The 27,829-nt window shown below is 45.7% G+C and overlaps 1 protein-coding gene across 1 annotated transcript in view; it reads right to left on the bottom strand.

Annotated features, from left to right (window-relative positions):
* RPS6KA6 (ribosomal protein S6 kinase A6) overlaps positions 1-27,829 on the bottom strand; it is a 626,385-nt gene that overhangs the window by 254,583 nt on the left and 343,973 nt on the right. Inside the window, exons 13-14 of the mRNA XM_085607823.1 lie at positions 27,455-27,557; positions 20,677-20,801 (exon numbers count right to left, since the gene is read on the bottom strand). Of these exons, the coding sequence (XP_085463949.1) occupies positions 20,677-20,801; positions 27,455-27,557 (228 nt within the window). The remainder of the gene's footprint in view (positions 1-20,676; positions 20,802-27,454; positions 27,558-27,829) is intronic.

The raw sequence follows: 27,829 nt of genomic DNA, 5'->3' as shown, positions 1-27,829 counted from the left end.
TACTTTCACAGGGTTATCGAAAGAGTGCCACTACAACTAGATATGGACTTGACCCAAGGAGGGATTAGCAATTGGTGCTGTAGGTAGGAGGCTGACTGTGCTGACCCAATGTCAGATAACAAAGGCAGGAAGGAGAAATCTGGATACTAAGTGGGGCATTCAAGTACTACAACATGTAGGGTAATGCACACGCGAAGCTTGGTAATCCTCAATTTGCAAGCATTCAGCTACTCCGCGAAGAATACGGCCTTTTCACTTTTCGACTAGTGAGTCATTGGGCAAAAAGTATTGACTGCAGACATATGCTCCTCTCTCAAGTTGTACTTAATGGGAAGCTGTAAAATCTGCTCCCATGAACTGCTCCATTTTTTTAACCAATTTTATTGATTTAGAAAATATTGTAGACAATGATACAATCATTACAGTATGATAATGGAGTCAATCATAAATCACATATTCCCAATGAGTCAATAAATCGTAGACAGCAATTAATGTTATGACAGGAGGCATTGGTTCAGCATTACATAATCAACAATCATGTGTAACAAGGTAAACTGGCAGGTCCCAACCACTACAAATCAACATGATCTATACCTACAGCACAGTATCTATTCGGCACTGGCTGAAAACAGCCATGGGGTCACGCTCTACTTGTACATCCTGCAGAGATGTGTTGTCTCACCACTAGAACAGACATGGTTCGGAGGGTGTGTTCGGGACGAGGCTCAATGAGACAGAGTGCAGGCCTAAGGACCACAGTAATGGGGAAGTAGAGGGTGAGGGGGAAGAAGGGGTGAAGGAAGAGGGAGAGAGACAGGAGGACAGGAGGAGAGGAGTGCAAGGCAACAAGTGCAGTATGGAGTAGCATGTGTTAAGGGAATCATGCTTCCCTATCTGGCTCTTCTTCCCCGGTTTCTTCTGAGAGCACTTGCAATTTGTACAGCAAGGTATCCCACTCCAGCGCAATGAGGACCTTGCGCAGGCCTCTAACCTCCTCTCTGCAGAGCGCTACCAACTCAGCTTTGCCCCACTTCAACAGTGCTGAAATCCAGAAAGGCATAGCAGGAAGGTGGGCATCCTTCCACTTCATGGCAAGGACCCTCTTAGCTAGGAGTAGGGCCAAGTCTATAAATCGATTAGTGTCACCTCCCTTCCTCCTGCACCTATAAAGTCCAACAGACCTGTCTCCATTGTACACAGGCCCCGCCTCCAGAGCAATTGTACTTCTGGGTAGTCCCAGAACATGTGTGACACGCCTGCATTGTTGGAACCACATCTGGGGCATGTTGACACGCTACCGTATATTTTTTGCAAACGTGCTGGCCTGAGGTATGCTCGATGTAAAATGTTATGTTGGATGTATTGGAATTTTGCGTTGTGAGAAGCTTTACGTAGGTATATAAGTGCCCTGTCCCACTCCTTCTATGCCAACGCACTACCTATGTTCCATTCCCAGTGTTGCCTTGTTGAGTGTAACTGGTTCTGTGGTGCAGAAGCCATCATGCGTGTGAACCACGTGAAGAGGCGCCGACCATCACATGTATTGCATGTAGCAGTGGTTGCGTATACGGTTCTGTGTTTGTGATAGGCCAATTACGCTGACTTCGGCCAGCAGAGTTTGGTGAGCTAGAAAATGGCCCAGGGGAAGGCCATGGTTCAGCTGGAGCTGTTCAAAGGGCAAGAGGGCAGTGTTCTGAAATAGGGTGCCTAGGGTATCCACCCCATCGGACTCCCATAGCTCTATCCCCTCCCTCCCAAGTAGCTCTCTGAAGGGGTGTAAGGAGCAGTGTGTATGGTGTCAGGGTCAAAGTCAGCTGGAAGTTTCTAGTATAGCTGGTGTATGCTATGGTCAGAAGCTTATTAGAGTGTGGGTGGAGTTTGCCCAATGGTAATAACTCCTGGATCGCTTGGGCGGCTCGATCCAATGTGGGTAGGCCCAATTCGACCAGATGCCGCCCTGCCAGCCAGCAAGATGGCCATTGCAATTGGGCTGCCAAGTAGAAATGCTAAAAATGAAGACCTTGTTGACTGGCAACTGGAGCTTCCGCAGGGCATCACAACTACCTCCCTTGTTCCAGAGAAAGGTCCCCAGCATACAGTGCAAAGTAAGAAAGGTAGAGCTCTGTATGCGGACCGGGAGATTATGAAAGTAATAAAAGAGATGGGGAGCATTACCATCTTGTAGAGGGAAACCAGTCCCTGCACCGTAAGTAGAAGTGTACTCCAAAAAGCCAGCTGCGGTCCGAGAGAAGCGATAGCCCTATTGAGGTTACCGTCTATTAAGTCCAGAGTATCGTGATATACATGAATACTGAGATAGCAGAATGTGGACAGTTCCCATCTTACCTGGTGGGAGTCCCACTGCTAGATGTTGTAGCGGGCAGGTTGGGTGCACAGGACACAGGCAAGTCTAGGCCCAATTCACTCCCAGATCCGAGGCATTCCAGAATTCCTCAAGCACTATTTCAATGCCTCCAAGTCCTCGCCTGACATCCCGTAGGTAAAAAAGCTTGAAATGAAGCTTTGTAGCTTCTACAAGAGCGTGTGACCTGCAGAGTCACGCGAGAATCCGTTTCTAAGGCGCCCAAAGATGACTAATGCCGTCAGCTCTCTGTGAAGGTTCGCCCATACTCCCACCACTGTATTAATACAGTGTCCATGTAGGACTACTTTTAGTGCCTCCCACTCTATGGGTCTGGACATTGAAGTGGTCCAATTCTGTTCCATATAGCAGACCAGTATGTCCCAGGTTTTGTCTTGGAATGCACTGTCCTCCAGTATGGCTGGTTGCAAGCACCAGATGGGGGCGAGCAGGTAGGGGGACCTAAAACTAGATGCATCAGCAGGTGGTTGTGGTTGGACAAGGTCCAACCGAGATATTCTCCAGCTGTTACCTGTGCGAGAATGGCTGAGTGGCAAAGAATACGATCTAGTCTAACGTACGCTGTGGGGCAGGGAATAATAAGAATATTCCCTTGTGTCCGGATTTAATGGACAGCTATCTAAAAGGAACCAGTGTGCAAGCCACTGTGCCAGTCCAGCTGCAGATGTCACCACAGGGGAAGTCCGCAGAGGGAGGTGGGAACAATCAAGATCAAGGAATAGGCTAGTAAAATCTCCGCCAGTAAGCCATAGGATATGCTCCCACTTCGTGAAGATAACTGAGGCAGGCTAGAAAGGCTTGTTGCACTACATTCTGCGCATAAATGCTGCACAACAGGAACGGACAGCCGTCAAGCTGACCCTTCACAGAAACATCAGGGTCAAACTCCACCATCAGAGGTTTGAAGGGGACCGCTAGGCGTATCCAGACTGGCGCCCCACAGCGAAATCCAGAATATGTAGAGCTGTAACATTGTCCCCACTATTTCTTTTGGAGTCAGACATCTTCACTCCCCACCACTTGTGTCTCCTGCAGGAATGCAATGTAAGTGGTGCGCCTGCACAGAAACTGCAGGCTCAGATGTCGCTGACATGCTGTCCCCATTCTCACAGAAATTCTAAATGAGTACGTGTACTTTCGTCATGATGTAGTAAAAAGGTGGGGCCTGTGAACAACCCTGTGCCTATGGGTAATATGGTATGTGACCTATAAAAACAAGAGTAACATAATCCCCCAACTCCCCTCCCAGGTTAAGTGCAAACCAGTGGTCACTCAAATAGTGAACAAATAGACCCATGATGTCGGAACTCCTTTCGTGGAACCTAATGCAAGATCCCCAACTAGAAAAAAGTGAAATACTTTAGGGGGGCTGCGACCAGCAATGGAAGTCAATACTCAAGCTCCAGGTATCAAGGAAAGCAAACTAAGGGACATTTGAGAAATGCGCTCTTCTAGGTCCACACAACCCAATTCTGTACCAACATGTTGCAAAGACTGAATTACGTGCCATTATTATTGTAAGAATATAGGGCTCTTAATGGGGGGATCATTAGCACATCTATAGCACAGAAAATGAGGGGTTAGATTAAAAATAAAATCAGCAGTTAGTGGGGTGACATTTGGTAATACAGTTCAGGTAGTGCTATAGAGACAGAATCCGACTTGGATTCATCAGCGAGCCGAAAAGGGGGGGGGGGGCAGCGCTCTGAAGGCAAAATGGGTCTCCTTCGATAATGTACGCTGTTGCTGGTCACATGCTTGCGCCGGGGAGGGAGCCCCCCTGCACGTGACCTCTCCCTCCCCGATCCTGGCATTACACACTGCGCTGTTTATTCTCCATATCAGGCTGCTGAGATGGGGTGCCTGGGGCAGATATCTCAAAGCGATGCTGTTTCACCCAGTCCCAGGTGTCCCTGGGTTCGGTGGAAAAATAGCTCATCAGGTTGGCAACTACTTTCAGCTTTCCTGGGAATAACTGGAAGTATGCAGGTCCCACCTCACACAGGCATTTATTGACACCCAAGAAGAATGCCCTCCGGTGCTGCAACATCAAGGTATGGTCTGGGAAAAGAAAGATACAGGCATTATTGTAGTGCAGGGGGTCTGCATTGCAGGCCATTCTTGGAACAGTTTCCTTATCCCTGAAGTTCAGCAGGCAGATCACCACCGGTCTAGGGGACGATTCCGGAGGCAGTCACTGCGCCAGAACCCTATGGGCCTGCTCTAACTGGTACTGGGTGTAAAGGGCTGTCCAGGTCACCACCTGGGCAAGTCACTGCTCAAAATAGGATACCGGGTCACAGCCTTCCACCCCCTCGCCGAAGGTTGTTGCGGCAGGAGCGTTCCTCAGAGCTCTCAGCCCTGTCTTCCAGTTCCCGCACCTTGACCACAAGGGTGCGGGAACTTGGCCCTCAAGGTCCATGACGTTTGGTTGCAGTTCATCAAGGGCACCTTCCGTCTGAGTAACTCGTCCTATCAACTTCTTCTGATCCTGCTGCAGCAAGTTCACGTCAATAGCCACAGCATCTATGATGCCAAGCTGATCTGATAGACTTTCAGTTTCATCTGTGCCACTGACAATATCTGCCTCGACATCTCAGTAAGGATGAACGTGACCCTACAAGTCATCCAGTATACTGTTCTCCTGGAAGCAGCATCTGTAAGCTACATCTGAAATTTGCAGGCTCATCACTGTCCGACGATGTTCTCAACAGGGGGTCTAAGACTGCATGCTTTAGATTGTTTGGCAACACTCTTGTGACCAATGATGAATTAATATTCTGAAGGCAACTGCTAACTGAAGCAAGAAAGACAAAAGTCAATGAATGAAACCATCTCTGTTGAAGCCACTTCATAGGTTCATCTTCCACTACTAGCAAAAAGGATTTTGCAAACCGAGCAGGAAAAAAGATTTCAGCACAGCACTTTGAAGCCAACTGATGGTGTGTATGCACTTAATAAATCATCAGGTTCCTTACTGTACCTTAACATGTAAATGACACATGTCAACCACACTCCGATTTCCATTAATCATTGAAATTGAGGTAAAGTAATGATCAAAGCTGACAAGAGTTGTTGGGTAGTTGTTAATAAGAAAAGGACATATTAGGCTAAGAGTACATGAGTAATTCTGGAGGAGTAAGTTTGAACTATTGGGAACCGACTATCAGCAGAGAATAATGGGAGAATATGGATCCAGCGACCAGACCCAGCACCAGGCAAAAACATGACTGAACTAGAATCTAGAGCAGCACTGATGGCACTGTAAAGGCTAGAAGTTATCCTTACAAGCTTATTTATTTGCAAACACAAAATAATGTATTATGTTAAAATGACCCTGGATGCATTTAAACTAAAAAGATGAAGCACTTGAGGGAAATAGACAAGATGGCGGCATAGAAAGTCATGCCAAACACTTATCCACATGGGCCTTTTTTTTTGCTCTACATGCCCCAGCCCAACTACCAAAAATAAATAAGGCTATCCAGATGGGTGACCATGCCATGAGCAAAGCAGTTTGCACTGTGTGGTCAGACAGCAAAGTAGATGTGAGATTCCCCACTGAGAAGAGACCGCAGCTGAGAACAAAATGGTGGCCGGGAAGATTCGAAGTGGCAGTGGAAGATCAGGCAGCCTGCACTAGAGGCCAGCGCTGCCCTTAAGTGGAATCCAGAAGAGAGAGTGATGCACAGAGAGTCTGCAAGCACTGCCCTGGAACAGAGAGACGCATGTGCAGCCGTACGGCCTAGTCAATGATGGACATCTGAGTGAGAATTTGTGGAGCTGAGGCCCAACAGCGAGGAAAATGCAGCCCAGATAGTGAGCCCAGTGCACCTTACTGCCTTGCAAGAGTAGCCCAAGAGGAGCACTCTCCCACCCAATACTTCGAGCTGATTGAAAGGACTTTGACAGTACTGTGGTCAGGGAGCAAGGACCAGACCCACACTGACTAGCAAGTGGACAGTAACATCTGCCACAGCATGATGGTCCTTAAAGGAGAGGGTAGACAAGGCTTGAGCAAGCAGATTGAGTAGAACTAATACTACATTCCAGGTAACTGAGGGGCCCGCAATGTCTCCCTACATCCTGTGGCTGGTGCATCGAACGCTTGCCCTTGGAAATAAGGAATGCCTGTGTGATGTTTGGGACCCATCTAGATAGTGAAGAGGTGGTGAGTGGATTAGTAGTGGGTAGCTCAGGGAGTTCATGAGCATGGACCAAGAGACACATGCATAGATTGGCTCCAACCAAGAGCAAGGAGGAGGGCTCAATTAAAACTTTGCTGACTAGACCAGTTTTAGAAAATGGGTTTGTGGTTGGCAAAAGTATGCACCCTGTCGAAACAGAATACACAATCCTATCCTAGGGGAAGCAACAATCCTACTCAGGGTTAGCTAGATACACAATAAAAGATATCCCTTACCCTCTGGTAGCTTGGCTTATTTAAAGAGGCAATGTGTAAAGTATGTGTGCAACACACTCACACTAACAAAATTAATACATCAAAAAAAGTCTCCACACAGGTTTAGAAAAATAGATTATATTCTGAACAAAACAAGACCAAAAGAACAAACACCAATGTATGGAAGTTGAGAAGTTGAATTTTAAGAGAATAAATGCAATAAAGAGCTTAGAAGCAAGTAGTGATAAAAAGGTTACTTTAGGTTGTGCTGGACTGGGGCAGTCAAAGTTTGGTCTGACTACGATGGAGCGCCGACCAGCTACAGGACCGAAGTGGGCCCAGGTGAACAAAGTACCTTTCATGGTCGCAGCCAAGTGAAGTGTCTATCTTCACTACATAGTGAAGGCGATGCGTCTGTATCAAAGACGGGTGTCAGAGTCTTTAGGCGTCAAGCGTTTTGCCGGATTTTGCCACGGAGTCGAGGGGATGCACTGGTTCCGATGCAATGCACCAATTTTACTTACGCCACTGAGTCGATGCATTGGTTCTGTTACCAACAGACAGGAGATGCATTGGAATCCGTTTTGCAAGTATCTGTGTCCTTTTAGTGAGCCAGGCACAGGAGCAGGGGTAGAGCAGTTGATTTCCAGGAGTCTCAAGAAACAGGCGATCACTTGGAGGGAAGGCAGAGTCCAGCTCTCCTTCAGCAGAGTCAGAGCAGTGGGCAGTAAGACAACACAAGGGAAAAGCAGGCCTTCCAGGTCTGCAGTCCAAAGATGAGTATTTGAAGCAGCATAGCAGTCTTCCTGACAAAGGTTCAGTTCAAGATTCAGAAGTGTCTGATTTAAGGGGGGGGGGGGGTCAGAGACCCAGTACTTTGTACAAAAGTGCCTTTGATATGGGGGTGACTTCAAAAGCGGCTCTTTGAAGTGCACAGGTTACCCTTTCAGCCCAGTCCTGTCTGCCAGGCTATCTATGGGGAGTAAATCAGCCCTGTGTGTGGGGAAAGGACACTACCTATTTAAGTTAAGTGTTAGGCCTTTCCTTCCATCCTGCCATGACATGGCCATCAGAATGCAGATGTATGTAGATGGGTACTCAGACACACCTATCCTTCTGTGTTATGACTGTCTAGAGGAAATGCTCAAAGTGTAGTTGTGACCCACCCTAGATGTGTATTGGAGACAGACTGTCAGGCACACAGAGCAGTGAGTGCAGAGAAATGTTCAATTTCTGAGAGTAGCATTTCTAAAATAGCAATGTTAAATCCAACTTCACCAGTAAGTAGGATTTATCAGTAACATTCCACAAATATCAAACATGAAAAAGATACTCCTCAGTTATCACGATTACCGCTTAAAAGTGTATTAAGGAATTCCCTATGCTAACCTATGAGAGGTCTAGGCATCCCAGTAGTGAAAAACGGAATAGGCTGTATATCACTACCAGGACTTGCAAAAAATAAAAGTACATGTCCTACCTTTTACTTACCTAGCACCCTGCCTTTAGGGCTACCTACTTCAAAAAAGACAAGGGAACCCACAAGGTAAATAAGGACCTTGGGCGTCAGTATATTAAGTACATAGTGGTCCTTATAAAAAAAGCCTAATAGAGATGTGATTGATATAGACTAGAATCAGTGCTATATTGCTACTGTCCAGCTGGACAGTACATTTAATAAATGATCAAAGCAAAAAAATCATCAGAGCAACATTTTTTGTTGTGTGTTTATATTTTTGCTTGCACATTTATTACATTTACTGTCCGGCTGGACAAAAGCAATATAGCACGGATTCTAGTCTATATTAATCACATCTCTATTCAGCTTTTTTAGAAGGACCACTGTTTACTTAAAATACTTAGGGCTACCTACGGCCTACCTTAGAGGGGACCTATGTGTAATAAAAGTCAAAGTGGCAGTAAACTGCACACAGGCACTACAGTGGAAGGCCTGAGACTGGTTTGAAAGGCTATGTTGTGGGTGGCACAATCAGTGCTGCAGCCTACTAGTAGAACTTCATTTAAATGCCATAGTATATGGTATACCACCTTACAAGGAACTTGCAAGTAAATTAAAATATGTCAATCAGGTGTACACCAATTACACATGTTTAGGGAAGAAGTACATGCACTTTAGCACTAATTAGCAGTGGTAAAGTGCTCAGAGTCCTTAAGTCAACTAACATTTTCAGAAAAACGTGGAGGCAAAAGGACTGGAGGAAGATCACCCTAAGGCTGACTGGTCTAACAACCAGGAACACATCGATCAGACGAGCTGGGCAAACCAACTTCTCCATCTCACTGAGAAGAAAGTGAGCTTTATGGAATTACCTTTGAGGCCAAACCACCTGTGACAAGCATGCTCCTGGAAGAACTATTACAAGGCCTACATGAGGATATATCGAAATTATAACAGCAGGTCATGGAAAATGTGTATGAGATTAAGGAAGATTTTAAAAAGATAGAAAACAGGGAGGAGACTCTACAACAGGTCTTCCAACCAGTCGATCGCAAACTACCAGTAGCTCGCAAAAACCTTCAAATTAGCTCCCAGCCTTGAGTTCATTTTTAACTAAGAACTGCAGTAAATAAGTTTTGTGCTTTCCTTTTAAAGTTAAGGAAAGGTTGTATTTATTTTACATTATTAACAGATAGCAGAGCCCAGTAATGAGCAATGCTCCACTCACATTTATGAATCATGGGGTCACAGAGGTTCAGAACTGAAGCACTGCCGGTATTTAACTCTTAAGTAAACGTAGTTCTCGACCCAATATTAGAGCATGAGAACAAAATGATGTTTCTGAATGGTTTAAAATGAGAGAAAATTTAAACAAAGAGTTGACAATGATTAAGTTAGCTCTACATTTTTATGTTCTCCCTTTTCAAAGCGTTGCATTTACAAACAGCAGGCTTCTTGCTCCCAGTGGCTGGTAGACACAGCACCATATTTATATCTGAAAAATACAGTCATTTTCTTTTAAATGGGTGAAATTTAAAGTGCAGCAATTGTTTCCTAATTAAGAACATGTTTCTGCACTTTATATTTCTCCCATTAAAAAAAAAAATGGTTGTGTTTGTATAGTAAATGTAACGGTGCCACATATGGGAAAAGGAACGTCTTGTGCCACAAGTACATGCGACACAGGCTCTCAGTCACCCATACACATGTATCCCATTTATTCACAAACATGTTCATACATCCTCACAGACCATGCACTCGCCAACGCACATGGCAACCCTATCATGGTACCTCAAGTCACAGTATTTTCTTCAAACCACAGTATTGGTGTCCATGGACATTAGGTTTAAAGTCAATGAAGCTAGATGAGGGGTGTCTCGTAACAATGCTCTAGTTACTTTGCCTTCAGTAGCTCCCAACGATTTTCACTTATCAGAATTAGTTCTCATTACAGAAAAGGTTGGAGACTGCTGCCCTAATAGGATAGGTTTTCATATTAAGTTACAGACTGTTTATCACTGTTGTGTGCTGTCGTTTTCATTGGGGGTTTGTGGGGGGAGCATCCATGCAGTCATCAAGTTCAAACTGTGAAATTCAAGTTATTGGCTTAGCATAACTAACTGCTTAGCCCATGCTTTCCTGCTCATGCAAACATATGCTGCAAGGAAGTGCCCATTTCTGATGTTTAGGAGTTTCTCTTTCTGACGATTTTGAAATTCTCTTTCACATATTGGCTCTCAAGATGACACAGGGCCCGATTACCATCTTGGCGGACGAGATACTCAAACATGACGGATATCCCGTCTGCATTATTGGAAGTTCAATAGGATATAATGGAACTTATGATACAGTGGACGGGATATCCATCATGTTTGTGACAGAGTATCCCGTCTGCCAAGATCGTAATCAAGTCCAAAGTGTTGATCCTGCTTGCTTAGCCGAAAAAAATTACATTCTTATAACTATCTAAAGGTTGTCTTCTTCCATTTGTAAGTACCTTTGTTTTAAGAGGTTATATAATCTTCATTGGGCATCTGCGAGTAGAATTCTATAAATTTGTCCTGTGAATTTGCTTGTGGAGCTTGCATAGAAATAAGAAGTAGCTCTTGTGACAGAAAAGGTTGGAGACCCCTTCTCTAGAAGGAGGTGGAGATGCAAGAAAGGAGAAAGCTGAAATGCTGAAGCAGGAAGTTTGCCCCATAAGTGACCAAAACATCATGCACCAGGCACACTTTGAAAACATTGAAAAGTTTTCGAGAAGGCACAACCTAAAAACCAGAGGTGTGCTATCTGGAGAGAAAGGAAATTATGGAGAACTAAGTCAACAGACTGCTAATGCATATGTTGGCAAACCTCAAACAGGAAGAAATCTAGTTGAATCACACCCACCAGATAGGATCATGCTCAAAGAAAATATACTCTCAGATGGCCTAACCTGTGTACACTACTTCCGCCAAAAAGAAGAAAATATTTTAACAGCAAGGTTCACAGGACTGATCTCTTTTGAGGGCAGCAATATGAGAATTTCTCACGATCTGTCAGCTAAACTCTCCAGAAATTATAGGAGTTCATGATGATGGCAGATCTCTTCTGGAACAAAGGGATTAAGTATAGATAGGAGTCAAATTGCTAATTTTTTAATGGAAGGGAACCCTGCCTCAGCTGAAATCCCTGACGGAAGGTCAATATACATCGGGCACTGCGGATGTCTAAGAAAATAGCTGAAATCCCTTATGTACGCTCAACATATATTGGGCATTGCTGATGTCTTAGATAAGTGACTGATCTAGGAGCACACACAAGAACAATCCAGTGAGAGACCAGCCAGATACGGCAGGTGGAAGAAGACCTTTGGAGGTATGTAGAAATTTGAAGCCTTCTCCCAAAATGATGAAGAGAAAGAGAAGCAATGCTGGATCAAATATTTTGAAGAACAAAACTACTCAGGAACAATACACTGCTAAGAATGTAATACAGAGTGCTTGTTGGAAACGTGTGAAGTGCGCCAGGCTTTATCTTGGGTGTGGAGGGGCATGCAAAACAACAAGAAAAGAGGACTCAAGCGGAGGGCATTGGTGACCTGTTAGGAGATTTATTGATCAACAAAGTTATTTGCGCTGAAGAGGGAAAAGGAATACGAATTGGAATAACCTATTATCTAACTGTTTATTGTTCCAATTGAATGAAAAGTAAAGGAGGAGGTTACCAATTCATTGCTTACATACTAAGCAAGTCGCGCTCACATTGTGAATTTCCAACTCTCACATAAATGAGAAGCTCTACCCTCTTTGCCACACTCAGACTTCAGACATGCGACATGCCTGATCAGTGCTCAATATGAAGCAGTGGTTTCTGGTGCTCGGTCTCAGCACTTAATTGTCAACACCAGCACTTGTGACAGCCGGCCACACGGTGGCACTGTCTAATTTGGAGATGAGCACAACAGTTGTTTATTATTTCAACATACCTTAAAAATAATGGATATCTGTCATTCAAGCCATTCTTATAGTTTTGGGGGTTTGGAATAGTCTGAATTGTCAGACTTGTAAGAGTGTGATGGTTAGTACTTTTGTTGGTACTGTCATTGGCAGGGCTGGCAGGGTCAATACGTGGTTTAAGCCGCAGCAGCCCTGGCACTTTTTTTTTTTTTTTTTTACAAATTATGCCCTGTGCCAGAGTAGGGGCTGAGATCGAATTGGCAAGGGCTAAGCGCACCAGCTAAAAAGCTAGCAGCACTCTTGCTTTTGTGTGACTCCAGTAGCAACATTTGTTTACTGCAAGGAATTCACCTCATTAAGGAGTACTGACACTGTTTACGGTTGAATAGGGATCACACATTCACTGTGACTTCTATCTATGGCCTCTCCCAGGGTCAAGAATAATTACTGAGACAAGAAATAGCGAACATAATACAGACCCCAGACAGATGTATACTAATAGAGGGAGACATAAGTATAGTTATGGATAGGACACATGACAGATCATCATGTGTATAGATAGACACCTAACACTGCACTTGCCTAATGATGTTCATTGCGCTATAAAAACTTTTTGACTGATGCATCAAACCTAGCTGTGCTAAAGTTTTTTTGTATTAGTTTTATATAGCCCGAATGAGACCCGAATGTATCAGAGCGCTTTACATGAGCACCAGTTGCGTTACTGAAGGACACATTTTGTTAGGCATGGGGAGATTTAGTGATTTGCCCTGAATCACAGCATGTTGAGCATCCCTGACGAGACTCGAACCCGGTTCTACAGCTTCGACGTCGATGGCTCTAGCCATTAGGCCACATCCTGAGATGTAGGTACATTTAACATTTGGCAATCAAAATTTTCCAAATAAAATTCAATTATTTCCCTCTATACAGCATATCAGAATGTAACTGTAATGCTCTTGAATAAAAGTATGAGAAAGATTTGTTCTATACCTTCTACCAGTCAATTCTATGATGGCCATTTCTACGACCAGAACAAGGTTAGAAGGTTAGTTATTTGTATAAAAGGGAGACTTATGCATAGACATAATAAGAAATTACCAAACAAGTTACTTACCTTCGGTAACGATATATCTGTAAGAAACATAGGTTAGTTATAGATTCCTTACCTTAGAATTACCCCCAGGCGTCAGACTGGACCTGGAAAGTTTTTCATCAGCAGTACCCCTGGGTGTTGGAAGGTCGCGTCGGTCGACTCGGCGTTTGTCGTCGTGGTCACCGGGATGACATCGCAGTAGCTACATAGACGCCGCCCTCGCACGCTGACGTCAGTTCTGTACATGACTTTCCACGCCAGAAGCGCAGAGCCATGCAAGCCACTGACCACTGGTGCACAAAATGAGCGCCCTGAAAGGATGTCCTTAACCCTAGAAGTCAATTCGCAGAACAGGGAGGATGGGTGGGGCGGTAAGCAATCTATAACTAACCTATGTTTCTTACAGATATATCGTTACCCAAGGTTAGTAAGTTGTTCATCTGAAATAAACTGTTAGTTATAGATTCCTTACCTTAGAATAGATACCCCAGCAATACCAACCCGGGAGTTGGGTCTGCGAACCAAGTTCACACCAGAAAGTCCTGGAGAACAGAACAGCCAAAGAAGCCGTCTCTCTGGACTTGGCTGTCCAGGCAGTAGTGTTTAGTGAATGTGTGCAGCGATGCCCATGTAGCTGCCTTACAGATGTCATTAAGCGGGACTCCCCGTCCCAAAGCAGCAGGGGCTGCCGTCGATCTGGTGGAATGGGCGCACAGTCCCACTGGAGGCTCCTTCTTTGCCAAAGAATAGCAGGCATTGATGCACAGAACAACCCACCTGGCGATGGTGCATTTGTGCACGGCCTGACCTTTCTTAGCCCCACGTAACCAACCAAGAGCTTGTCGTCCACCCGGAATGTTTTGTGTGATCCAAGTATAAGGAAAGTGCACATTTTGGATCCAGACGGTGGAGCCTCTCTTCCTCTTTTGAAGGATGCGGAGGCAGAAAGAAGGTGGGAAAAGTGATGGTTTGGCCAATGGGGAAATAAGTAACCACCTTGGGAAGAAAGGAAGGCCTAGTTCTTAGGACGACCTTGTCCAGATGGACAGCAAGAAATGGAGGCTTGGAAGAAAGAGCTTGTAGCTCACTCACCCTGCGTTCAGAGGAGATGGCCACCAAAAAGGAGTTTTCAAAGTGAGAAGCCTTAGATGACGGTTATGTAGTGGTTCAAAGGGAGTGCACATAAGATATGTAAGAACCAAGTTCAAGTCCCACTGGGGCATTACGAAGGGAACAGGAGGAAAAAGATGAGTAATGCCCTTCAGGAATCTATTTACAACAGGGGACTTGAAAAGAGAAGGCTGATCAGGAAGCCTAAGGAAGGCTGAAATGGCCGAGAGGTAGCCCTTTAGAGTGCTCAGAGCAGAGCCCTGCAGGGCCAAAAAAAGGAGGAACAAGAGAACCACTGAAAGAGGGGCGGAAAGGGGATCCACAGCCTTTGCTGTGCACCATGCCACAAATGTGTTCCATCTGCAGGCATATAGCGTCTTAGTGGAGGGACACCTGGCTGCCAAGATAACATCGCAGACTTTGGGTGGCAGGTCATACGACGTCAACTGCCACCGCTCAATCTCCACGCAAGAAGGTGAAGGCAGGACCGGTTCGGGTGGAGGACCGTCCCCTAGCTGCTGTGACAGAAGATCATCCTGGAGAGGCAGTTGGCCATGTTGAGCAGCTCAGGATACTAGACTCTTCGTGCCCAATCCGGAGCCACAAGAATGACTTGGGCCCGGTCGTGCTAGATCTTCTTCAGCACTCTGGGCAGGAGTGGTATAGGCGGAAAGGCATATAAATAAACGCAACTACACTCGCGACGAAAAGCATCGCCTAGCGAGTGCTGCCTTGGCAATTCCATGCAGAACTGCTGACATTGCGCGTTCTCTTTGGCGACGAATAGATCTAACCAAGGCTCTCCCCACTGCTGAAAGAGACCTTGCACCACCTCAGAGTGAAGATGCCATTCGTGATCCATCATGCACCTGTGGCTGAGTTTGTCAGCCCTGGCTGTCAGAGAACCTGACAGGTGTTGAACCACCAAGGATATGCCCTGTTGTTCCAGCGGTGTCCAGAGGTGGAGGGCCTCCTGACATAGGGTCCACGACCCCACCCCACCTTGTTTGTTGCTGTACCACATGGTGGTGGTGTTCTCCGTGAACACCTGAACTACTCTTCTACGGACAGAGGGAAGGAATGCTTTGAGTCCAAGACGAATCGCCCGAAGCTTCAGAAGGATGATGTGGAGCTCAGATTCGGCCAGAGACCAAAGGCCCCCAATCCCTGCCTCTCCCATGTGGCCGTCCCATCCCAGAAGTGATGCATCGTCACCACTGTGAACTCTGGTTGAGGAAGGGAGAGGGATCTGCCTCTGACCCAATCCTGGTTTGTTAGCCACCACTGCAACTGGTGTGTAGTGCCCTCCGAGATCTGGACGCAATCGGACAGATTCCCTGATGTTGTGACCAGTGGAACTTCAGGTCCCACTGCAGAGCGTGCACATGCCATCTGGCATGCCCCACCAGCAGGATGCAGGCAGCTATCAGACCCAGAAGCCTGAGGGTCATTTTGACCGAGACCCGGGATAGAGGCTGAAAGATCGGAATCATAGCCCGAATATCCCTGACTTGCTGTTCAGGAGGATAAACCCGAAACTGTGTCGTGTCTAGAACCGCTCCGAAGAAGAGGAGCATCTGAGAGGGGGTCAGGTGTGATGGAGAACCCCAGCGAATGCAGGAGGTCAGCCGTAGTCTGGAGGTGGGAGACGACAGCCTGGGGCGAGCCGCCTTCAACAGCCAGTCGTCGAGAGAGGGGAAGACTGGAACCCCTGGTCAGCGCAGATGAGCTGCGACCACCGCCATCACTTTCATGAACACACGAAGGGCGCTGGTAAGGCCACAGGGGAGCACGGTAAACTGAAAGTGCTTGTGGCCTACCGTGAACCGCAGGTAACGCCTGTGGGCCGGCAGGACGGGGATGTGAAAGTAAGCGTCCTGCAAGTCCAACGCTACCATCCAGTCTCCAGGGTCGAGGGCAGACAAGAGCAAGTCTCAATATTTTGAACTTCTCCTTCCGGAGGAAGCGGTTAAGGTTCCTGAGATCCAAGATAGGACGCAGGCCTTTGTCCTTCTTGGGCACCAGAAAGTAGTGGAAATAGCAACCATGACCTACTTGTGAGACATGAACCGGCTCAATGACTCCCTTGGCCAAGAGTGCTGAAACTTCCTGTTGGAGAAGTGCCAGATGATCCTCCGACATGCAATGGTACTGAGGTGGCATGGAGGGAGGGTAGGGGAGGGAGTAGCCCCTTCTGACTATCTGCAAAACCCACCTGTCCTACGTAATGGTGCCACCACTGGCGTTTGGTGACCCTGAAAGGTCAGACTTGGAGGGTTTGGAGGCTGCTGCAGAGAGAGCTGTGGTGGACTGGCCCGCCCGCTGGCCCCTTGAACCATGGCGCTGGTTTCCACGTCCCCGGCCGCACAAAAGCTGAATAGCTTGCGTCTGCCTGTGGCTCTGGGCGGGACGTGGCTGGGCACCCCTTCCATAGCCACGAAAGGGGCGAAAGACAGTCTGCACAGGGCGGGAGGTGGAGAGGCCCAAGGACCGGGCTGTAGCCCGAGAGTCCTTAAAGCGCTCCAGCGCGTCATCTGCCTTGTCGCCAAAAAGGTGACGGCCATGAAAGGGCATGTCCATAAGAGTGGATTGGACATCCGCAGAAAATCCAGTCGACCTCAACCAGGCATAGCGCCGAAGGGCTATTGACGTGAAAATCGTCCTGCCTAGTGAGTCGCCAGTATCCAGCCCACAGAAGATGGTAAACTTCGATGTGTCTCTCCCTTCGGCAACCACCCGAGAGAGTAGAGCCCAGGCCTCCTCCGGGCACTGAGGCAGCACTTGCGCAACCATGTCCCACACAGAGTGGGTGTAACGGTCCAACAGACATGCAGTGTTTACAGACAGCAGTCCCAAGCTGGAGGAAGAAAACATCTTCTTCCCACGAAGATCCAGCTTTTCGGATTCCCTGTCCAGGGGAGTGGTAGGGAATGTGCCCTTGGAAGTGGAAGCTTGAATCACCAAGCTCTCAGGGGTAGGGTGTTGGGAGAGGATTGTGGGGTCACCCGGGGCCGGGTGGTGGCGTCGAGCAATCATCCTGTCCATAGGAGCCCCTGTGTTGGGCCTGGACCAGGTGCCCAAAAGGATGTCCGTCAGGGCTTCACTAAACAGCAGCAGGGGCACGCCGCTGGTTGAAGCACCTCTGTCAGGAGGTTAGTCCTGACTGCCACCGTAGGTAGTTCGAGGTGGAGAGCATCGGCCGCCCTAGGCAACACCACTGCGTACAACGCTCCCTCCTCCGTAGCCACGGTAGGAGGAGACAACATGCCAAGGTCTGGTGAGGTATCCAGACCACTGGCTTTCCCCAGTTCCTCTCTCCAGTCCTGTTCATAAACTAACTGGCCTGATAAAGGGTCCCCAGACCCCTTCCATTCCTCCTCAACCTCCTCTGGCTGCCAATCTGGTCTCAAAGAGCCAGGGTAGAACAGGGGCACAAAAGTACCCATCGACGCCAGTCCGGCTCCGCGTCTACATCAAGGTGGAGGCCGGGGGCAACGTCGGCTGGGGACACAGCCGACGCCGGCTGTGGACGTGGTGCCGGTGGAATCGTGCCGGGGAAGGCGTAACAAGGTCGACTAGCACTTTTCCGGATCCAGGTCTGGATCCAAGGGGGCCCGGCGGAGTCAGGCTGCCCAAAGAGGGGGTGCATCGTTTCGTAAAACTGACGAAGCTGGGCAGGGGTCGCTCCAGGTCCTAGAAAGGGGGGAACCCAGGGCCGGCCCTTCGGGCTCCGCATGCAGAGCCGCAGGAGAGGCACCACCTGCATCCCTCTTTGCGTCGGCCGGGGAGAAGTTGAAGAGCGACAATACTTCTTAGACTTCTTCTTGTGCTTCGACTTACCTGACCCGGAGTGTGAAGACTTGGACGAAGAATGGTGGTGGCTCCGCGACCGATCCCTCGACCTGCGACGCGACTGGGAACTCGAACTGCACGGAGTCGACTGCCGGGGCTCAAGAAGCTTTCGGGACTGCGCCCGCAAATACTTCGTATTCATGAACTGGCAGTCGGATCACGACTTTGGATCGTGGTCGCGCTCCAGGCATTACAGGCACACACGGTGCGGATCCGTCACCAACATCAGTCGACTACAGGAACCGCAAGCCTTGAAGCCAGGCATCTTCATGCACCAGGAGTCATACTCAAAACACGGTGTAGGAAAAAGTTGAGACAACAGTCAGACAAAAAGTGACTGGGGGTACCGCTCTCTCCGGATCTGCGCTTGCTGGCGCGGAAAAAGAAATAACTGACGCAAGGGCGGCGTCAATGTAGCTACCGCTACGTCATCCCGCCGACTACGACACCAACGAAGAACACTGAGTTGACCGACGCCACCTTCCCATGCTGCTGACAAAAAACTTCCCGGATCAAGTCTGACTCCTGGGGGTAATTCTAAGGTAAGGAATCTATATCTAACTGTTTCTTTCAGATAAAGGATTACAAGGAACTTACTGACCATAGTTATTGGATTTCATTTCTCCTCAAAGTCTTGGTAAGGCTCTTTTGCCAGATGGTACGTCAGAAACCACAGTACCAAATATGTACAAGGACTCTTAACAGAGGACTCATCCATGCCTGAATTAACCTCTTAAACCACTAGAGTACCAAAGCAAATAAGAATCTTATATGATGAACTGTATCCGGGAGATTGCTTAAGCAGGGGAAATCATGAGGGATTTATCCACCTCCAGGCATTCAGGTATCAGTCTTTGTGATTATCATACTCTTCAGGATAACTTTCGTACCAAGCAGGCAGATATACACTTGGGCTTGACAGCTATTTCATACTAAGTACTATGGCCAGCATTTCAGGGTGACTGGGTTCTAGAAACCCTTTAAATAGCACAGTCCTTCACAAGCATAACAAGAATGTGAAAATCAAAGGTCGGCTTCTGAAATGGCAGACAAATGTTTAGGTTAGCAAGCTATAATACAGTGATAAAACAATTAATATTAATTGACTACAAATTTGACTACAAAAATATGGCAAAGTTAAGAGCACCCCCATGTGAGGAAAAGCAAAAAATATAAATCGGATATAAGGTCAGTCACTGAAAAGGTACACTGTACACATAAGGCATTTCCCTTTAGAAGAGTTGAGTTCACCCACTTTTAAAACTGCAATGGCATAGCTGCAGGTCAAACAGCAGAACTCTCCAAATGTAGTTTTGGGGATGGAAATGGGAATGGCATGGGCAGATAAAGAGAGAACATTAAAGCTGTATAACTAAAAATACAAACAACTCCTCTACAGTAATTACAGGTGAAGGTTCATTTCAGTATTTTAGATACAGAGAGAAAAACTTTTACAATTGAAGCCACCTACAAAAACTTTAGTATCGAGCTCCAGCACAATGTCACAATTTGCTTGTTAGTATGGGAATTGGATGACTCCCTAAGTAAGGGGAGTCACAATTGCACACAAACACCTTGATAACTGAAAACAATGCACATATTTTAGAGAGAACAACAGAAATTCCCAAAATGTCATCAGTCACTAACTAAACCATTTGCAATACAATTCATAACATGCATGAAAACAGTAGATTATACAATAATAGTTTTGAAGTAAATTAGTTGTATTTCAAATGAATCAATGGATATGAAAAACTGATGAATGGACTACAAACAATATCATTCAAATATAATCAGTATATGGGTATGTGAACCTTAGTCTGGCGCTAACTAGTTTAATGAGAATATAATCAAGGATATATCTAGAAGTGGCCTAATCTATTTCTATCTCCATGACTGGGATCGCTATCTTTCTATCTCTATAAACTAAGCCCGAGACCCACCATTGGTGGACTTGGCAAAAAGGAGTTTACAAGCAGACCTTGAGTTAGTTAAAGAGGTGCATTTGATAAGAGTCCCATCCATGCTGCTCTTTTCCCAGTTCAGGAACACAGAAATTACTTTACAAGACTGCAAACTAATATCTAAGATGGAAGAGGGAGGTTGATTTTTCCTCTTTCAAGATGAATCCCATGGTTGTCAGGGTCACACCTGGCAAGGAGAGATGTTGCATAGTACACGGATAACATTTGAAGCTGTATACAGGAAACCGTAGGCCTTAATACTAAGGACACATTTCTAATGTTATCTATTTTAATGTGATCTATCTGAGATCTGACAGGGTGGGGAAATCACACCACTTAAAAACAGACAATCACTTCTACAATAAACATCATGCAGGTTTGGCAGTTTTTTGAATTGCTGATGAGTGTTTTACAACAAGCATAGAAAATAAATCATACCTCAAACAAATGTTAAGTAGATCTTATTGTTTACCTGTACTCTTGGCAACACACATGCAAGGGAAGATATTGTATGTTCTTCTATTGTAGTAGTTGCAACAAAGCTAAATCCTTTGAAGAGCTGATGTGCATTAGCACTAGGCGGTACACCAGGAGAATCTGTTTTTTTAAATACACAAATGTAATCAGAATTTCAAAAAGGTGGTCCTGCCAGAGTACTACAGCGTACAGATTAAACATTGTTAAAAAAAGATGGTAATACATAGAGCAATGTATTTGTATGATAAAAGATAGCAACATATTTTAAGTAGGGCACTGAAAGTATTATACACATACAGAGCTATTAAATAGGAAGAGTTGAGGGTTCTACTATTTTGCCTTTGGAGAAAACAGAACAAATTACTCACCACAGTAACTCTGACTACTTTTTTTGGATTAGCAACATATTGATATTTCCTCAAGCGCACATGGGTGAGCTGACTTGTCACAATTCCAAATTGGGCATCCAGTCCTTTCCAGTCACTCTTCACCTGAATGCTGCTATTTCAACACCAATTGGGATCAGGGCTCCAGACCTCCACTGCTGTGGTAGCCAATGCACTTAAAAACTCCCAGAACTTGTTATTAGCCCAAGTAAGGTTGGTGAATGCCTCCTGTTATTGGTTTGCATCTGAATCTTAGGTCATTTGACCTACCCACAAACACATTTAAAATGAAATCCCATCTGGGGAAACAAGATATTGTATCATGATACTGGCATGGATTACATGCTGGTAGGTTTATTGCACAGCTGTAATAAGATTTATATCAGGCAGAGCCAGGCTTTATAACTGGTTCTGGGCAGATTTAACTGCCTTTCCAGGGCACCCGCTTGTGAACTATGGACATTTCCTTTAAATACAGTCTTGCTCTGATATGTTATGAACATATATCAAAGGTATCTGGAAGTTAAAGTGAATAATGGTCCTCTTAACGTGCTCTATAGCACAGAACAGACACCATAAGACTTGCTGTCACAAGCATGGCCTGATTGCAACTCCTCACTGACAATATTGAGCTAAAAAGGTACACGGAGATACCATTAACTTCAAGGCAATGATTATTTAAGGTTCGATATTTGTGTAATTTGTTAAACAAAGGCAACTGGTGTGAGAGACACTACTGAGAGTGAAATGAGCTAGCAGGATGGAGAGCAACGGTCTGGGTAGGGGAAGGGGTTGTTGAGGTTAGAGAGCAGCAGTCATAAGAACCAAAGTGTTAATCTGGATAGCTGAAGGATAAAATAACGTATGACTTTCTTCCAGTCGCACACGTTCAGATACCCGCAAGTGGCGCTTTGGGCCTTTTGGCACTATTTTCATGGTTCTACTATATGGATTTTTATTGCTGTGGTCTCAATTTATCTATTAAAACCTACTCTATGTTTCTGATTTGGTGCAAGATCCTTTTTGTGTCGTTTTCATTTTATTGTTTGAACTGTTGCACAAATATCTCACACACTGCCTCTAAATTAAGCCCGACTGCTATGTGCCAAGCTACCAGAGGGTTGAGCATGGATTAATTTGGGGTTTGCTTGTTACTTTACCCTGTCCATGATTGTGGTTGCTGCTTAAGCAGAATTATACCCCCCTCAACCAGTAACCCAATTGCTTAAGGATCTTTAATAAAACGTCACTAACAATACCGGTACATTACACTCTCCTGAAAGTACATACAAGCATTGGCAGCCCTCAAGGCAGGATAATACTCGTACACTGCAGTTCAATACTCGAACTTTTAGGTTCATACATAGACTTTCCTATAACAGATTATTTCCCCCTTACTGATATGTTTGTATGGGAAAGCACATAATCTATAATCAGAGTTATTAGTGTCTATTCATATAGTCATTATAAACGACATTTCCCCAACTTGAAAACAAAATGGTGACTAGAAAGATTCTCAACAGAAGGCCTCTACCGCTAACATATCCCACCAACTTTATACTGCCTCTACTGAAGATTGCAATACTTTCTCTTTGATGGACACTGTTATATAGAGTGCAAACAAAACATCTATGAGGGGTATTTTTTGTCCCAAATCTGGGGGAACTTCTGGATTATTTTGAACTGCAATACGTCTTTTCCAATAACAGTCCATATTCGTGGTCCATTATTTTTTTAAAGAAATATAGAGATGATCTGGACAGTTTCTAAAGATGCATTATGCGCAATTATTTCGTATTCACATGAAGCCAATAATAATCTAGGTGACTCCTCCCTAGGATGATAGTGCGCATGGGCATCGACTCCATCCTTAGATTGTTTTTGCCACGCAGGGTTACGATGGAGTAGTAAGAAGTATAACTGTGTAATGTATCTAAGTAAGATAGTACTGTAACAGATAGAGGTATCCAGGGAGGCGGGTGGGCGTATATGAATCTGCAGCTCTACATGCCAAGAACAAATGCATACTGGTAAGTAGCATTTTCCGTTTGAGGCATATGAGCTGCAGATTGTATACTTTTGCATAGACTATACTGCAGTTACCTCTTTAGCGGTGGCTACCTGTATCTGTTGCAGTGGTTTGAAAAAGTATTCTTAATACAGCCTGGCCCACATTAGCTTGTTGTTTTGCCTGCACATCTACACAAGAGTGTTTTGTGAAGGTTTGTGGTGTAGCCCAAGCTGCTGCTTTGCAGATGTCATCTAGGGGAATGTTCCCCTAGAATGCCATGGAAGCCCCTAGTTTGCGTGTGGAATGAGCTCTAGGGGGAATGGTTAGGGTAAGTTTGGCTTTGATATAGCATATTTGGATGCATTTGACAATCCATCTTGCAATTCCTGTCTTAGAGATGGGATTGCCTTTATGAGGTGGGGAGAAAGCCACAAAGAGTTGTTTGGTCTTTCTAGAGGATTTTGTCCTTTCAATGTAGTAGGGTATTGCTCTTTTAACGTCTAACGTGTGAAGAGCTCGTTCTGCCACTGAGTCTGGTTGAGGGAAAAAATCTGGGAGTTCAACAGACTGGTTGAGATGGAAGGCAGATACGACTTTGGGTAAAAATGTAGGGTTAGTCCTAAGAACCACTTTGTTATGATGGATTTGTAAAAATGGTTCTTGTATGGTTAATGCCTGGAGTTCACCAACTCTCCTGAGAGATGTGATAGCAACCAAAAAAGCTACCTTCCAAGAGAGGAACTGTAGTTCGCATTTGTGGAGAGGTTAAAAAAAAGAGGGACCCAAGAGTCTGGTAAGGACCACATTTAGGTTCCACACTGGAGCGGGTGGGACTCTGGGTAGAATTATTCTCTTAAGTCCTTCCATAAAAGCTTTGATAGAGGGCACTCGAAACAAACACAAATGTTGTCTGTTTTGTAGATAGGCTGCTATGGCAGCTAGATGTAGCCTAATAGATGTATATGCTAGGTTACATTGTTGTAGATGCAAGAGGTAGCAGATAATGTTCTGAATAGAAGCATCTAGTGGATTGATTTTGTTGTTTGTGCACTAAATGAAAATCATTTCCATTTTGCTGCATAGCATGCTCTGGTGGGAGGGCGTCTAGCTTCTTTAATGATATTCATACACTCTGGCGGAAGATTTAGGTAGCCAAACTCTAAGACCTCAGGTGCCAGATCGCAAGGTTGAGTTGATTGGGATCTGGATGTCTTATCTTTCCATGGTTCTGAGTGAAAAGGTTGGGCGTGAGACGTAGTTTTCGATGAGGAACTACCGATAGGTCCAATAGGGTTGTGAACCATGGTTGTCGGGCTCATGTTGGAGCAACTAGGATCATTGTGAGGGAACGCTATTTGAGTTTCCAAACCACTAACGGAATGAGTGGGAGAGGCGGAAAAGCGTAAGCAAATTTGCCTGACCAGTTCATCCTTAGCGCATTGCCTTTGGACAATGGGTGTGGATACCTGGACGCGAAGGTTGGGCATTTTCCGTTTTGGTGTGTGGAGAACAGATCTATTTCTGGGTGGCCCGACATGTGAAAGACTGGAAGAAGAACTTGAGGATGAAGTTCCCATTCGAGGATCTGCTGTGTTTGACGACTGAGCAGATCTGCCATCTGATTGTGTACACCTGGGAGGTGTTCTGCAAGGAGATAAATGTTTCGCGGAATGGCTCATCTCCATATGCTCTGAGCTAGGTGTGAAAGCTGCAGAGAGTGCGTTCCCCCTATTTTTGTAATTAGTACATTGCTGTCATGTTTTCTGTACGGACCAGGACAGCTTTGCCTAGGAGGTGGAGTTGAAAGCATTTTAATGTTAGGAACACTGCTAACAATTCCAGGTAGTTTATGTGGAATTATCTTTGTTGGGGGGTCCACATGCCCTGGATGGTATGGGTTTGAAGATGATCTCCCAAGCCGGTGAGCGATGCGTCTGCTGTTAGCACTGTCTGTGGAACCGGGTTGAGGAACGGCCGTCCTTTGGAAAGGTTTTGTGTGTTCCACCACTGCAAAGAGCGATGGGTGCGGTCATCCACCAACACCAGATCTGTCAGCTGACCTTGAGCCTGGTTCCACTGACGTGCCAAACATTCCTGTAAGGGACGCATTTGGAGTCTTGCATAAGGGACAAGGAGAATGCAGGAGGCCATCATCCCAATTAACTGCATGAACACCCGCGCTGGTAGTGAGTGTTGAGGCTGAAATTTTTGGATTAGAGCCTGTATGGCGCTTATCCTGACTGGATTGAGATATGCTAGAGCTTTTGAAGTGTCTATTGTAGCCCCTAGGTATTGTTGTATGCTGGACGGTTGGAGATGGGTATTGGCGCGGTTTACTGTGAATCCCAAGCTGTGAAGCAACAGAATTATGTTGTGTGTTGCACACAGGTGCTGTGTGATTTAGCTTTTATGAGCCAGTCGTCCAGATAAGGGAAGACATGAATATGCTGTCTCCTTAAGTGGGCTGCAACTACTGCGAGGCATTTGGTGAAGACTCTGGGTGCTGTAGTGATTCCGAATGAGAGGACTTTGAATTGGTAATGTTGACCATCTACCACAAACCTGAGATACTTCCTGTGAGCCGGGTGAATGCGAATATGGAAGTAGGCATCCTTTAGATCCAGAGTGGAGAGAATGTCGCCCTGTTGAAATAGTGGGAGCACCTGTTGGAGAGTGACCATGTGAAAGTGGTTTGACTGAATGTAGATGTTTAGCGGTCTGAGAACCAGCATGGGCCTGAGGGAGCTATCCTTTTTTGGGATTAGGAAATACAGGGAGTAATCCCCTTGGCCTTGATGAGGCAAGGGGACTGGTTCTATTGCATGTTTTTGTAATAGAGAGAGAACCTCTTCTTTGAGAAGAGTCAGATGTTCCGAGGACATGAGACGCTGTCTGGGAGGAATGTTTGGGGGGGGTAGAAATGAGTTCCAGGCATTAGCCATACTGGATACTTTGTCTTACCCACATGTCTATTGTGATGGAATTCCAGACAGGTAGGAACTGTAAGCGACATCCCCCGACAGGAGTGAAATGATCGGGAGAGGAAGTGCAGGGAAGTCACTGTGGTAGGGGGGGTGTGGCTATTGTTGCCACGACCTCTCCCTTTATTATTGTTGCCTCTGTAGCCTCCGCAGAAGTATTCTTTTGGGGATGTTTGAGTGGGGCTCTTGTAGGAGGAGGAGGGATGTTCTGAACCCATGGTTTTGGAGCCGGCTCTGTAGAAAGAGCTTCGAAAAGAGCCTCTAGGGAAAGGAAACTGTAAGGCCCCCATAGATTTAGCAGTTTCGGTATCCTTCTTCATCTTTTCTAGGGATGTGTCAACTGCGGGGCCGAAAAGATGTTTCTGATCAAATGGTTGATTTAAAATAGCAGTTTGAACCTCCTGCTTGAATCCGGAAACCCGGAGCCAAGCGTGTCTACGTAATAAGATGCTAGTGTTGAATTGCGCGAGATGCGTTATCAGCCGCATCAATGGCACATTTTATTGAGGTGTTTGTAATTAGTTTGCCCTCCTGGATAAGGTCGTTGGCTTTTTGTTTGTACTCGTGATAGTGAGCGCTGTCGTACCTGGACAGTACAGGCATTGAAGCAGAGGATTAGAGCCTGGTTTTACAATGACTGGTTGTGCCTTAGTAATCTCGTAACGCAATTCAGGCAGTCTGACACTGGTTTGGGTTCAGAGACTAGCATCAGAGTTGGGTCCAGGGCTGGTGCAATTGAAGTTGGAATTGGTCTATGGGGCATTTTTACCTTCGACTTACTAAAAGACTTCGAGCGGAAATGGGATTTTGACCAGTACTAGCTTCTTGAATGAGTTTTCAAGCAACCCTGCGACTTGCTGCGGGATTTGTGTTTCAACCATGACCTCTTATGTTCGGTGACTGAGTTTTGCCGCCCATTCTTAGATTGCTTTCAGATGCATGAAGGCACATTTATTGCATAAAACACATTATGTGGATCTGTGACGGATAGCTGCTTCTTGCAGTCACGGTACAGCTTGAATCCGGTCAGAAGACAGACAAAGTTGGAAGTGGAGCTCCAGATCCATGTAGAAGGGTGCATACAAAAAAGAACTGACATCAGCGCACAGCAGTGGCGCATACATACTGTTTGCATCACTTCCTGGGCAGTACAGAATCACAGAGGAGCCGCATACGCCACCTGTCGGCACGGGGGGCGCATTACTGAATAATTCACCAGATTCAGCCTGGCGCATGAGAATATTCTTCAGGAGAAGAATTAACTGTTATATGTAGCCATCAGAATTACACACATTTTGTTTAAAATGGAAGTACGTATCTGAGATATAATAGAACTATTTTTACAAGCAACTAGATAAAGCACATCATCATTCTAACCGACAAAAACAAAAATACCTTTAGGTGTTTTTGCTGTGAATTCTGGATCAAAACAAAATGTGTCCTCAGGCTTTCCAGATGCAGGTTTAAATGGAGGCTGAATTTCCTGTCTATAGAGTTTCTGCAAAATATGAAATAAAGATGTATTTAAAAATCACATCAGTTCAACCGGCTCATGCACACATCTTTGCAAATGGGGCTAAAAGCAGTCCAGCCCATCTAAGATGCTAAAATTATATGCATCTTTCTCTGTACATTACTGTTGCAAGGATTCTGCGGAGTCCCAGAACTATGACTGTGATCATAGAACCTTAGTAGGCGGGTACTGAGTCATCCTACCACCTATGTACCCATGAGCCTGGGATCTACTAACTATAGTGTCTCACTTGCCCT

This window comes from Triturus cristatus, chromosome 5_2 (assembly GCF_964204655.1).
Source record: "Triturus cristatus chromosome 5_2, aTriCri1.1, whole genome shotgun sequence".
Taxonomy (NCBI): Eukaryota; Metazoa; Chordata; class Amphibia; order Caudata; family Salamandridae; genus Triturus; species Triturus cristatus.
This window is presented reverse-complemented; position numbering and strand designations above follow the sequence as displayed.